Here is a 14699-nt window from a genome sequence, read left to right as displayed (position 1 = left end):
TTCTTAAAATTTGTGGTAAAATACACATAACATAAAATTTACTATTTTAGCCATTTTAAGTGTATAATTGTGGCATTAAGTACATTAACAGTGTTGTGCAACTCCAGAAATTTTTCATCATCATAAATAGAAATTCTGTATCAATTAAATGTCCCATCCCCCCTGATGATTTCTATTCTTTTTCTGTATGAATTTGTCTATTCTAGGGACTTGATTTAAGTGGAATCATGCGATCTGGCTTATTTCACTTAGCACAATGTCTTCAAGGCTCATCTGTGTTCATACATGTAGCATGTATCAGAATTGCATTCCTTTTTAAGGCTGAATAATATTCTATTGCAGATGTTGTGACAGTTTGTTTAGCCATTCATCTGTTGATAGACACTTGTTTCCACCTTTTTGCTATTGTGCATAATGCTTCTGTGAACATGGGTATAGAACAGTGATGGTGAGCCTTTTGAGCTCGGCATGTCAGCATTTTGAAAAACCCTAACTTAACTCTGGTGCCATGTCACATATAGAAATTTTTTGATATTTGCAACCATAGTAAAACAAAGACTTATATTTTTGATATTTATTTTATATATTTAAATGCCATTTAACAAAGAAAAATCAACCAAAAAAATGAGTTTGCGTGTCACCTCTGACACACGTGTCATAGGTTCACCATCATTGGTATAGATTGAAGCATCTTTTTGAGTGCCTGCTTTCAGTTCTTTTGGGTATGTACCTAAAAGTAGAACTGCTGGATCATATGGTAAGTCTATGTTTAACTTTGTGAAGAATTGCCAAACTATTTTCCATAGCGACCAAGAAATTTCACAGTGATGCAATATTATTATCTAGACTACAGACCATAATTACATTTCTCCAAATATCCCTAAAATTTCCATTACAGCTTCTTTAAAAATTTTTATTCAGGACCCAATCAGGGATCACAGGCTGAATTTGGTTGTCATGTCTCTTAGTTCTTCTTTAATCTAGAATAGTCCTGCCTTTTTTGAAGAATCCAAGCTAATTGTATTGTAAAACATATCTCCACTTATATTTGATTGTTTTGACTTATTTAAATATTACCTCACAATTAGATTTAGGTTAAACCTTTTGTAAAAATACTACATGTGGCATGTTCTTTCTGTTGTATTACTTTAGTCATTTACTATTGCTTTATCCCATTATTGTTGATGCCAAATTTGCATTCTTGGTTAAGATGGTATATGCTAGATCTCTCCATTTCAAGGAATCCTTTCCCCTTTGTAGTCATAAGTAATCTGTTGGATGATAAATTGAGACCGTGTGAATATCCTATCTTCAACAATCTATCAATTGTTAGTTTCAGCATCAAGTAATGATCTTTGCCTAAATTATTTATCTCATTGTGTTTTTAAAATTATAACATTCTTTCTGCATTTAGTACACATTCAATATCATACAGTATTATTCTTTAGTAAAGAAGAATATTCCCTTGATCTCTCTTTAGTATCACTATAGATTAAGGTACTCTTTTTAATTCAGTGTATTATAAGCTATTACCATAAATACTCACATTTTCTTATATATGGCCAGTGAGAGCTCCTTCAAGCTGGCCCCAAGTCCTTCTGTCATGTTGTTTTGAGCACTTCGTTGCACAACATGATGTTCTAGATGCACGTAGAATTTTCCCTGTCCTAAATATGGAATCAGCCATTTGTCCAAAGATCTCTAGTTTCTTTATGTGGGGAAAGATATTTAGAAACTGAGATCTAGATTCTAGGTATACTTATTGCTACTAAGGTTTTATTGCTTTTAGGCTTTGTCAATGGACAGAGAATAAATTTTATTTTTAATCATTGAATTCTATGACTCTGCTTTTGACCATGTCAGAGCCTTCCCATTATAAACAACTATAAAACTTAGAAATATAAATAGGGCAACTATTATTAGGCTCTGAACATTAAACAGGATGTGAGTACTGAGAGAAGGAAAACACTTGAAGTGAGCCCCACATTAACCATGGCCCCTGAACCTTTGCCTGAGGACAGTTTGCTGACCACAGCACAGAGGTGGAGCCCATGAAGAGCACAACAGTTCTGCTGAGCTGATAAGACAGAGCTTACAGTTGAGGGTTGCTAAAGCAGCTAGAAATTTTAGGGCAGGGTATCAGAGAGGTGGCAGCTGAGTAGAGGGCAGAATACCCATAAGCCCGTAAGTAGGTTCTCTATGGGTCCTTAGCTAAAGACGGCTGAATATGTATAGGGTGAGACTCTGTGAGACCTGGCAGAAAGTTGCTGCTATGGATTTGAAAGTGGAATGGATATACTAGTGCTGGGAGAATTTGAGTTCTGGCCTATCCAGAATGGAAACACTTCACTGGTACTCTGGGTATTGGGCTGGGACCAGAAAGGCCATGACCTAGAGCTGGGGTTGGCAAACTATAGCCTGCCCAAATCTTGCCCATAGTGTGCCAGATATGGTAATGCCTACCTACTTGTTTACATATTGTCAATGGCTGATTTCACACTGCAGTAGCAGAGCTGAGTAGTTGTGGGGGGGGGGGAGTAGTAGTTTGTTTTTTTAAAGGGGCATTGGGCTTTCTAGAGAAAGCAAGTTCTGGACCTTCCTACTGCCAGGACCCTCCCCCCGCATAAGGGCAGGTAGAAGATACTTCTCTCCCAGTGGAATGTAGTGAAAAGAGTACAGCATTGTGAGTCCAGGGACATCCACAAAGCCATTGCAATGCATGCCATTACAACCCTATTACCCTAGTGAAATTGCTTCCTTTTTTAAAATATATATTTTTACTCAAAGAGAAGAAGGGAGAGGGAGAGATAGGAAACATCAATGATGAGGGAGAATCATTGATCAGCTGCCTCCTGCACACCCCCTACTGGGGATTGAACCCGTAACCCATGCAAGTGCTCTGACCGGTAATTGAACCTGTGACCTCCTGGTTCATAGGTCAATGCTGAACCACTGAGCCATGCTGGCTGGACGAATTCTTTCCTTTTAAAAAATCTTATATTTATTGATGAGAGAGAGAGAGAGAGAGAGAGAGAGAGAGAGAGATCATTTTGTTGTTCCACTTATTTATGCATTCATTGGTTGATTCTTGTATGTGCCCTGACCAGAGATTCAACCTGCAACCTTGGTGTATCAGGACAATGCTCTAACCAACTGAGGTTCCCAACCAGGTCCTATATTATTTTTAATATTTTTAAATGTATTAAATGGACATGGTAAGACTTTTTTCCTCACTGATTAAGTAAGCAATATAGTTACATACTTCAAAATTCATTCTTTTTGTAAATCCTTTTCCTCCCAGTTAATTACATATTTTAGAGATCATTCTACCTATACCAATACTTAAAGAGTTTTCTTGAACTTTTTCACAGTACAGTTTCCATTGTTTGCTATAGCTTATTTTACTGGTTCCTCTTAGATAGACATTTAGGCTATTTATAGCAAACAGTGCTATAATAAATAACCTTATATAAGTTATTGTACATACACACACAAGTGTATCTGTAGGATAAATTTCTAGATATGGACTGAAAGGGATACCTGCATTTGTAATTTTGGTAAATATTTCTAAATGGACATTCTTGCAGTTGTACCAGTTTACACCCCATCGTTGTGGGACTATAATAGTAGGAGCGTGGGCAGCCATGGTTCAGAAAGCATGTCAAGAAGTGGGCTGGATGGCCCTCTGCATGCTGGATATGATGATGATGGCGGCTCTGCATCTGAGAGGACCTCAGATGAGCACTCAGCAGACTGGCCTGGTGGGACCACAGGTTTTGGAACAGGAAATGAAAAGGAGCCTGCTTCTGAAGTTGACAGCTTTGATGCCTTCCTTGCTGAGAAAGTACTAGGGAAAAATGGCTCCAGCTACGAAGTCCAAATAACTCCCAGGAGAACTGACTTAGAGGCCAGATTTCACTAGAGTTTAGGACTTGCCTTCACTATTGGTACATAAATGATTCTCACAGGCTGGACAAGATCAACAGACCAAATAGGAGGTATGAGTGAAGTTTGAGTGCTTGTTATATAGCTTACCCTGTGCTAGGTACATACAGACAAGGATAAAATACTCTCTAGCAGTGGAGACAATGAAATGTATTGCTGTAGCGATGTAATGTGCAATGATAAAATATAACCAGGTTACCACGGGGACCAAAAGAGGAATCCTGAACTCTTCTTAAGGAAGGCAGCACAGAGAAAAAGCATGACATCAAGGGAAGGACTTGCAGGACCTACTAGTACTCGGGTAAAGGGCCATCTTCAGGAAGTCTGAGTTCCCACAGTGCCAAGTTCACAACTGTCATGTGACAGCATTTGAAATTTACCTGCACATTCTCTCTCTCTCTCTCTCTCTCTCTCTCTCTCTCTCTCTCTCTCTCTCTCACACACACACACACACACACACACACACACACACACATTCTAGTTAGCTCTTGGAGCTTGGTGGCTGGGGTTCTAATAATTTATATTTGTCACAATTGGCACAAAGTTGTTTTCTAGTTTAGGACTAAAGTAGATGAACTGGAGACCTACCTGCAGAGAAAATTACCAAGCATGTTAAGGATTCCATAAGTCCTAGAGGTAGTGTTACTCAAATTCGCCTCCAACTGGCACTGCTGTGACTTTGATTTACTTCTAGAATAATTCAGAAATGTGTTTCTTTCCTTTGTTTACTTGAGTTTCTTGGTAAATTAGTTCCATAAGCCTTCACACTACTAGCGTTTTTATCTAAGTTTGAGCGTGGATAAATATTGCCACACCTGAGTTAATTAAGAATGAATCAGTATCGCCTTCATTGATGGCTGTGGCACTGTTAGTTACCATGTCTGCTTGGGATGCAGAGAGAACTACAAAATGGGGACAGAATTAGGGCAAGCCATCCTGTAGTGTTTCCATCTCTTCCTAATATCTTCTTTGACATCTCAGCAGCATCACACCACTCACTATCACTTGTGAAGTTCTTGGGAACCTCCCAGACACTGTTCTACCCTGACTCCCCTGCCACTCCGATGTTCTCCTCTCTGAATTGCTGGCCTTCCACCTTCTAGAGAGAATTTTCCCAAGGCCATCTTTGGTCCTGCCTTTGCACCCTCTCCCTGTCTCTCTTTATTCTCTTAGAGAACTCATTCATGCTCATGGGCTCAAGTGTCAGTTCTATGCATGTGATTCCCTTCTATCCTCTGAATACCACATTCTCTCCAGACCTCACTGCTAGACTTGACCTCTATGTTTTCATTGTCCATTAGATGTTTCCATTTGGGTGTCCTGTCATCATCTCAAACTAAACATGCATGAAATTGAGCCTCCCAGTTTCCATTTCTCTGCCTGTGGCATCAGTATTCTCTCACCCACCCAAGCTCAAACCTGAGTCATGTTTGATGCCTCCTCCCCATTCTTCCTTTCCCAAACACAAGTTTTGCCAACTTTACTTGCAACATCTCTTTAGCTGTTTGTTCTTTCCATTCTGTCCACTAATCCAGGGCCTCAGTGCCCATGCCTTGTGGTCTTCCTGCCTGTGGTTTCTTCCTCCTTCCCCTTTAGTCTTTCTTTCATATCTGGCCAGACAGATTCTCCAGAATGATTGTTTGTATCTTCTCTCTCTCCTGCTCAAAAACCTTCAAGAGCTCTCATCACCATAGATAAGTCCAACTCCTCAAGCTCAAGCCCCTGTATTTGGTCCCAACCCATCTCACTGGCATTATTCCACATGATATGAGTGGAGTCTCTGAAGCTGGACTCTGGGATCATATCTTATTCTTGACACTGACATGCAGAATGACCCTGGGTAAGTACCTAACCCCTCTGTGTGCCTGAATTTTTTCTTTAAAATCACTTTATAAAAATTTTACAATCATTTCTAGGGTTATAGTGAGGATTAAAGGCATTTAGAACAATGCTGGATGCATAATAAGCACTGAAGTGCTAACTTTTTATTGCGCTGATCTGAACAGGGCACGCGCTGCGGTCTGCACACCTCTCTCCGGGTGCACACGTCCACCTCTCGTAGTTGCCTTTGCTCAGTCCAGGCTCTCCATCTGCTGGCTGACTCTCACTCACCCTGCAAGGGCCCTTATCTCCCATTTCCTTCCGGTAAACGCTTGTTTGTTTGGTGCTTTCTGCCTGCTGTGCTGCTCAACCTGGGCTGGGTAGTGGTTGTGGCATGTCAGGGTGTATGAAGCCAGCCGTAGGCCACACATAGCGCATCTTTCTGGAGAGTTCATTTTACTTGATAGGTAAGTTTATTCATCTTTATGTCCAGACATATCATGGAATAGAATGCGAAATTGACCAAAGGTTTTTAAGATCAAACACACAACTACTAAGAATATTCAGAGTGGAGGGGTCTTGGGCCACCACCCAGCTCTAGTGGTGAGCCTGTATTCATTCTGCAGTGAAAAGGTCTGAGAAGCAGGTCTGAGTAGAAGGCGCTAGTGTGGATGAGGTAAGGCAGGGATAATTCCAATGCAGCAGAGGTGGCAGTCCTTGTGCTAGGACCCTTGCAGTGAGGGTCACTTTAACAGGTGGTGGCCTTGCCTTTCTGAGAATTCGTATCTATTACACTCCTACTTGCCCCGTGGTAGCACGTTGATTTTTCAACTTTCTACATGGATAGGTCTGATCTCTTCAACACCATCCTAAGTACCTGGAGCACAGGTGCAGGTAGAGTGCAGGTGCAGAGTAAATGAGAGGGAAGACAGAACTGGTGTGAATCGGACCCTGGGCTTTACTGATTGAGCAAGTCACCTCTCTTGTCAGCCTCAGTTTCCTTACCTGTAAAACATGAATAATACTTACCCTAATGAAGTTGTTCTAATCAGTCAACTAGATTAAGTATGTGCAGCATTCAGCACAATAGAAGACATGATGGCACTTAATAAACATCAGATCCCCCCCAGCATGCTAGGCTCTCAGCAAACATCTGATTCTCGAATGTTCCCACTCCTAACTGTACCCGCCTCCTGTGTAGTCTCACAGCCTCTGCCTCCTTTCCTGCCACAGTGTGTTCCTATCTAAGGCCATCCTCTTCCTGGCCCTTCTCACCTTCACAAAACCCTCACTCATAAACTGCCCAGTCAGCGTCCCTCCCTATTGGATCATGTATCTATGCTGTAATATCACTCTATCTAAAACAAAAGACAAAACAAAACAATAAATAAAAGTCCTCTCTTGGTGCCACATCCCTTTCTAGTTACTACTCTATTTCCCTGCTCTCCTTATAGTCAAAAAGTCATGAAAGAGTTGGCATACTCCCTGTTTGCGTTTCTGACATCCCCTCTGAGCCCACCCCAGGCACACTCCTACCCTCATTACTCCATGGAAACTGCTCATCTCCAGTGACCTCTGCACTGCAGGTCCAGCCTGCTGCTCCCAGGCTTCTCTTACCATGAGACCTTGAAGCATTCTGCCCAGGCCTCCTAGACCCCACCCCTCCTTATTTCTCCAGTCTTGCCACTCCTCAGCTTCTTTTGCTGCAAACCCCCTTCATGATCAGTGCTCAATAAAATGGGGCTAAAAAGACCATTTGGTCGTTCTCTAGGCCTGTTTCCAAGGAGTCCCTAGTGCTATTTCTATCTGCCCCAGGATGGAGGGCTGATACAGAAAATGAAGGTGACACCTATGTGAGAAGAGTACTGATGACATTCTCCATGTCATACTGTCCCAGGGTTCCTTAAACAATGTTGCTCCAGCCCTGACTGGTTTGGCTCAGTGGATAGAGCGTCGGCCTGTGGACTCAAGGGTCCCGGGTTCGATTCCGGTCAAGGGCATGTACCTTGGTTGCGGGCACATACCCAGTAGGGGGTGTGCAGGAGGCAGCTGATTGATGTTTCTTTCTCATCGATGTTTGTAACTCTCTATCCCTCTCCCTTCCTCTCTGTAAAAAATCAATAAAATATATTTTTAAAAAACAACAAAAAAAGTTGTTGCTCCAGCCAGTTCTCTTCTATCCCCAACACTGCCCAGTCCCCTACCAAAGCCCCTCACATGATGGCCATCTCTGAGGAGCTCCTGCGGGTTGAACCCCACCCCCCACCCCTGCTTGGAATGCCCCAGGTATAAGTCTGTCTGGACTTTATGAACCATGGTTCGGCCCCTCTGACAAAGGACCCATTTTCCGGAGGTGGAGAACACTGCACAGGCGAGGTGGCTGGTCTTACAGGTTTTCTCTGGTTGGTCAATGCAGGTGACTAAAGAGTACTTTCCCTGTGCACCACCAGGGGGCACCGGAGGCCGCTAAGCTCTTGGGAGGACTTGTCCGTTGGTCTTCTGAGGTGTCTTTCCTCTCTCTCAGGTCTGTTAGGCAGTGGAAGGCGGTACATGCACCTGGTAAAAAAAGCCTGTTGCTGGCTCTCTCCCACCTATCAACTTGCTGGGTGATGCCAACGCAAGTAGAGTCACATTAAGGGACAGGAGGTTAGGGTGCCAGGCTGTGTTATTTATTGATAAGCATTAGTGAACCCCTTGCCCTGTAAGCTTAGCCAGTTCTATCCTCAGATTCCTAGCCCTAGGCAGGAAGTACATCTGCTAAGTCTGTTCTGCCAAGACTGTGCCTACATTGCTACAGCATCCCCAGAATCACAGTGTTTAGGTCAAGGAGGTGTACGGCAGGTATCAGAATGGTCATGTCCAGGTCCTTGTCCTCAGAGACCACCACCAATGCAGGAAGTGCTCCTCAGCTCTCAGAGGGGCTCTGCTGGTTAGATGGAGGGCTGAGCACGGAGACTTCCAGATTCAGTCTCTTTCCTTCCCTGCAAGACTCCTTCCTGCAACATCCTCCACAGCAGGGCTGAGCTGAGAGGCAGTAACTGGCTCTTGCTTGTGTCCTGAGGTTCTTGGGTAGCGAGCAGGAGACCTTAGGTGGGACCTCAAAGGGGATAGAGATGCCAGAGACTGTGCAAGGGGATTGGGGGAAGAGAAACCAGAGAGTCATTAAGTCCCTTGATCTGACTGCACCAGCACCAGTTCTTGGCTATGGCCTGTAGTCCTTGGCCATCCCCTTGGTACTAAATAGATAGTACCTTGGGCCCTGGGTATACCCTTCCCCCACCATTACCTCAGAGATAAGAATTATTAAAGTGCCCTAGCTTGTTTGGCTCAGTGGATAGAGCATCACCCTGGGTTCGGTTCTGATCAAGACCACATGCCCAGGTTGCGGGCTTGATCCCTAGTAGGGGGCGTGCAGGAGGCCACCAACCAATGATTCTCTCTCATCATTTATGTTTCTATCTCTCTCTCTCCCTCTCCCTTCCTCTCCAAAATCAATATATATATTTAAAAGAATCATTAAAGCAACCTCTGCCCTCCTGAGCCAGGCACCTTGTAGAACTTTCTTGCTTGCTCAGCAAGGACTCCAAGCCAGCATCCATTTCTCCCTCAGGTCAGGACAGCCCCCACCCAGGACCAGCAGGCTGGTGGTGCCAGAAGACTGGCTCCCCCTGAAAGCCCTCCCTGGTCTGTCTCTGACCTGAACTGGAAGCGGGGATCTCCAGGGTGGGTTTGTAGCACCTGATACACTTCTGGGGGAGGCTCCAAGCCCATCTGCTCTGCCCGATGCCAGCGCTGCAGCCTTGTGATCCCTGCCAGGGTGGGAAGAAGACAGTGGAGCCTCATGGTGGGCAGGGGAAAGTCCAGGCTAGAGAATGTGTGTGGAGGGGTGTGGAGGGACCTCTATACTTCCCAGTCTCAGGAGACAGTGCCCAAAAGGACAGGCAGGGGCTTGGATTGCTTCAGAGAGATGTGGGTGATAGGTCTGGTGCCAACATGTGCTTCTGGGGCTTGCGGGGTCCTCACCTGTGCAGGGCCCATACTGCCAGGCCAGGTCAAACTGCCTCAGCAGCTCCAGCTCCACTTCATCCACACTCAGGGGCTGGATCTCTTCCGCTGCAACGACAAGCTGTTCCTCAGGCCTGCCCAGCACTGTACCCTGCAGGGCTGGCTCCCGCCCCGCCCCTCACAGCTGTCCCTCTGCTTCTCAGCCCTCACCACCCCCTGCCTCTGTCTTCTGCCAGGCCTGGTGTAGGAAGTAGAGGACATACTTCACTTCCCCTTGCATTGCCCACATCCGCCCACGTCCCATGTCCCTCCGTGTCCACTCCTCCGCCCTCCCCACACCCCAAAGACCTAGCTCTGTTGCCAGCTCCCCCTTGCTGTGTCCAGCGGGGCCCTCCCTTCTCTTCACTACTGGGTAGGAGTCAGTGATGAGCCGCTTCCGGCCCATGGCGGCCACCCAGGCAGGCGGAGAAGAAGGCGATTGCAGGGAAGGAGAGAGACAGGCCAGCGGGCACGAGAAAGACAGCTGCTGAGATGACAGAGGGCTGGGCCAGAGAGCGAGCCTGGGACCAGCAACCGGCAGACAGACGGACCAGACAAGCAGAGAGGAAGTCCGCAGGTTCCAGGGAATGACGTCTCTCCCCTAGCCCTCAAGCACGCAAACATCAAAGACCTAAGCCAATGGCAGGCCGCCTCGGAGAGGCGTGGCCCGACTCCAGCCAATGGCAGACGGCGCAGGCAGGGGGCGGGGCAGCTGCAGCAGCTGTGTTCTAGGGGAGAAGGGGTGAGGCTGGGTGGGGGACCTGTCAAAATGCCCCAGACTGCACCACCTCCTCCTGCGCCCCCCCATTGGCCCGCAGTGGGTCTCGGGGGACTTACAGAGCGTTATCCTCAGGCTCTCACTTCCCGTTTTCCCTTCCTAGGCAAATGTTCTTTTCAGCCTCGCTAATCCCCGTGGCAGGTTTGTAACTCCCCAGGGCCCAGCTGGAGCCTTCTACTCCCTCCCCCCGTCTTTGGCCCACAGCATGTTGTGGGGGCAGGTCTGGAGGTCCGAAGAGAGTTTGGGCTAATCCAGCCCTCTTCCCTGCTCCCACCCCACCCCCACTGGCCCCAGGAGAGCTGGCTGGAGAAGCCCATGGTTCTGGAAAGCTCCTTTCTCACAGTCTGCGCCCAAAGATACTGCCCACCCTTGGTCCAAGCAAGCGTTTGCCTTGTCGGCTCTCCTGGGGTCCCACAGCTTGTTCCTGCGGCCCTGCTAGTCCGGAAGATTCCGCACTGAGCAAGGAGGCCACAGTGTGTTTGGACCCCCAGTTCTTCACAGCACAATCTGCATGTCTGTATCGCACGAATGTGAACGTGTGAGCAGAAAATACCAACAATAAACCTAACACTTATATGGCACTTACAGTGTGCCAAATACTGGCCTAAGCACTTTCCCACAGATTCACTCCACTAAAATGGATGTAAAATGGTTCTTGAAAGTAGGAAGTACTGATTGTCACAGACATTGTGGGGCCCCAGTTAAACCATAGCCCCTCTGTGCTCCTCTGGAGCTCACAGGCTATAGGGGCAGGCAGATGGGACTCAGAAGTTGTCCGTGCAAGGATAACATTTCTAACAAACAGGAGAGGGGGGAAGGGTGGGTCAGAGATGGGTTGGACCACAGGGCTGGCTTAGCACTGGAAGACCTCCTGGAGGAGGCAAGCTGAATAAACAGTGCCTCTCAATTCTCCACCCATGACCTTTGTCCCTGGGCTCCTGTCATCGCTGACTCACCCCTACACCCGCCTCCCCCTCACCAACTTCCTGGCAGCAGGCAAAAGTGCTGGCCAGTGGGAGTCTGGGAATCGGCACAGGGACCAGCCCTGCTCTAATCACCCTCTAGCGATCCCATCCAGTTCTTCCCTTCAGGGGTACGAGGGCCTGCCCAGGACACTGCCTTCCCCTCCTTCTGCTCTGGAGTCTGAGTGCCCTGTGACAGGAGGGAAGTGGGCACAAGTGAGAACACTAGAGAGTGGACCACTGAAGGGGAGGAGAGGAGCAGGCATGTCTCAGGGGCCTCCTCCCGCCTGGCTCTCCCCATCTACTTCCTTGGGGATGGGCCATGTCTGAGTCCAGAAGTGAGAGCTCGTGGCACATTGTACAGAGCTGCAGGGCCCTTCCCTGCTTTATTGTTTGGGCTGGGCCTGATCTAATCCCCTGTCTGCATTATAGACTAAGTGGGGCCCACATTGAGGGGCCCTGCTGTGTTGGGAGGGAAGCAGGGAGGCCCTCTCCACCAGGCCTACAAAGGGTTTCGGTGTGGGGTCCAGTCGGGCACTGAGTACTCTATGGAGGAATGATGGTGTCCAGCTCCGTGGGACTGACGACCCTCTCCCCAGGGGGCATTGCCAGAGGTGTATGGCACCCAACTCCTAAGCCCACAAAGCCCTAAGGGAATAGGGAGCCATGGGTGGGGCAGATCCCTCCTCATTCCTGGCCCCTCCCACCCCTGAAAGCTGATAGCCGTGAGGCCCTGCCACCGCCCAGGGAGCGTGAAATGGGGTGTGCCACTGGGCGGCCACAGTGGTTCCTACTGCCTATTCCCTCTCCCCTCTGGCACCCTGACCTTCTCTGTGGACACTGTCTGGATCATCCCTGCCAGCTGCCCCCAGCTCTGCCTGGCCCAGGCCCTTCTAGCCTCTCTCACCCAGCCTGGAAGATGTCTCCCTTGGCCTTCAGCTTCACCCAGTACCCCCAAAAACAGGAGAATCAGGGCAGTCAGCTCTAGTGCAGGCACCCAAGGACTGGCTTGCAGGAACTCTCCACTGGCAGCGTTGCCCTCCTCTCCTAGTCGATGGCAATGGGATCGAGCTCCCAAGGTTCGAAGGAGTTGGCATCCAGGGGTGTAGAACCATCTCTGTCCAATTGGCATCTTTCCTTTACTTGGCATCTGGCTCCTTAAGGTGTTCTGGCAACTAGACCGGACTTTCACCTTCCCTTCTTTACTTCCCCAACCTTGTCTGCTCCCTATCACCTTTCTTCCTTGAACCCCTGCCCTATTCAGGCAGCCTCCTGGCCCATCCCCAAAGCTGCTGTCACAGTTCAGGCTTCAGGATAGAAGGCCAGGCCAGAGGTCTGAGTTGGAGGCTAAATTCTCTCTCCTTTAGGGAATTTCCTGAGACTAAGGCCTAAGTTCCTGTGTCAGCCGTAACCCCCAAAGGCTGGTGATGGGACTAGCAGGAGTGACCTTGGTACTTTGGCCTGGGAATACTCAAGGCCCTTGCTTCATAGTCAGGACCAAAGTCTTGGAGGAACTCAAAAGCAAAGGAGAGAAAAGAACTGAAACAGAAGCTCAGAACCTTCCTGAGGGCTGAGGCCCACCGCTGACTACTCCAAGGGGAAGGGGGATTAAACCTGGCTCAGCTCAGACAATGAGGCAGGATGGGGGGGCCTCAGCACCGCGCATGCACCCTAAGAGCCCCTTCCCTTCCCCCAGCTCATGATGGAGCTTGTGGGGAAAGCCAGCTAGAGCTAGGAAGGTGGGGGCAGGTGGAGGGAGAGAGGGAAGCAGCTGCCTGGCGCCCAATGGGCTGTGGGGCGTTGCCCGCTCTCCTTCCCTCTCCCTAGCACACCCCTTCCTCAGGCCCTCAGGCCCTGCCACCCACCCAGAGCCCCCACATGCTCATACACCCTGGGCCCCATTCCCCACCCTGTGGGCCAAAATTCTTTCAGGCAGCTCCTCCTAGTCCCTTACGACCCTCCCAGACATCCCACCTCAAGTTCTTCCAGGTTCTCCGGCCTAGTGGGCTTAGGGGTGGGAGCCTGGTAGAAGACAAAAGCTTCCCCTGGGTCTGGGTTTTTTTTTGTTGTTTTTGCCACTGGATGTCTCTTTTGTCCTGTCCCAACCACCCCCTCCAAACCTCCTCTCATCACCTCCCTTTTTACCTTGGCCAGCCTTCCTTGTAAAGTTGTGGGGAGATTTGAAAAGGGGCCCTTCTAGCCATTCCTCACTGTGGCCACCAGGTGTCAGACTTTGTCCAGCTGGGAGGAAGTCCTAGTGGTTTCCACCCCATCAGCCCAGCTTTGGAGATCAGGACAAGTTGGAGAGGGGCCTAGAGGACACCTCTGAATGGAGGCTGAGGGACCCTGAAGGTTGAGATGAGGAAAGGGCTGGATTTCTGGTTCTAAAGCTCACAGTATTCTCTTACTGCCCCAGCCCTCACCCCACTGACAAGGGCTTTGTCCACTGTTGGGAAATGGGGGGAACCAGGCTGAGTCAGGGAGCTCAGGAATTGAAGTGACAAAGGCAGGGGCAGTTGTGGCTCCAGAGAAGGAGGGGCTGAGAGGAAGCCACCCACCAGAGCATTCAGCCAGGCCTGGGTCACTGGTCGTTGCCCTCTAGGTTCAGCAGAACAAGGGCCTCCCTTCGCCCTTCCCCATTTGGGGTGGCTGTGGCAAGTGGGTGAGTGTGTGAGTGTATGTGTGTAACGTGAGTGCTTGAGTGGGTCTCCTAACTTACTGAGGGGGCCCTAAGTCCTGGATGTCGGGTCAGTCTGCAAAAAGTGGGCAACTGGCAAGGTGTGACTACCCTTTTGCCACCCTGTGTCTGAGCCTCTTCTGTACCCACTCCTATGACCCTGGAAATTGTCCTCCCCCACCCCCCCTCCACCCATATGACAGTTCTCCATCTTAAACACAGGGGTGTTAGATGAAAACGAGGTTCCTGATCCACTCTGTACTATCTGGAAAAGACAGGGAGAAGGGCCTTCTCTCCCCCACCCCCCCCTCACTTTCCCTAGGCTTCCTGGGAACAGATGCCTTTTAGAGACATCATCCTCCCTCCATGTCACTGAAGGGATTCAGGTATTCTAAGTTCTTAGGTTGACCTCTGGATACCTGGGCCCCTGACTATAAGACCATACTTAAGAGGTTAAGCCTAGGATAACCAA

The 14699-nt window shown here is 48.5% G+C and overlaps 1 protein-coding gene across 1 annotated transcript; it reads right to left on the bottom strand.

Annotated features, from left to right (window-relative positions):
* Positions 1–8413: 8413 nt before the first annotated feature.
* On the bottom strand, positions 8414–10429 carry POLD4 (DNA polymerase delta 4, accessory subunit). The gene is made up of 4 exons (XM_059709925.1): positions 10120–10429; positions 9790–9879; positions 9464–9575; positions 8414–8889 (listed from the first exon to the last, which is right to left on the bottom strand). Exons 1-4 carry the CDS (start codon positions 10214–10216, stop codon positions 8865–8867), a joined length of 324 nt encoding a protein of 107 aa, XP_059565908.1. The 5' UTR covers positions 10217–10429; the 3' UTR covers positions 8414–8864.
* Positions 10430–14699: the final 4270 nt, after the last annotated feature.

The sequence above is a fragment of the Myotis daubentonii genome, chromosome 9, assembly GCF_963259705.1.
Source record: "Myotis daubentonii chromosome 9, mMyoDau2.1, whole genome shotgun sequence".
In the NCBI taxonomy this organism is placed as follows: Eukaryota; Metazoa; Chordata; class Mammalia; order Chiroptera; family Vespertilionidae; genus Myotis; species Myotis daubentonii.
Note: the sequence above shows the minus strand (reverse complement) of the source record. Positions and strands in the feature narration are given on the sequence as shown.

Bases quoted from the DNA above. Each gene is read 5' to 3' on its own strand.
- POLD4 (XM_059709925.1), bottom strand. From the start codon at position 10,216: ATGGGCCGGAAGCGGCTCATCACTGACTCCTACCCAGTAGTGAAGAGA. The intron at 9,880-10,119 runs GTCTTTGGGGTG...TTGTCGTTGCAG, and splicing joins GGAGCTGGCAACAGAGCTAG to CGGAAGAGATCCAGCCCCTG. The intron at 8,890-9,463 runs GTCAGAGACAGA...CCCCTTGCACAG, and splicing joins GATCCCCGCTTCCAGTTCAG to TCTCTGGCATCTCTATCCCC.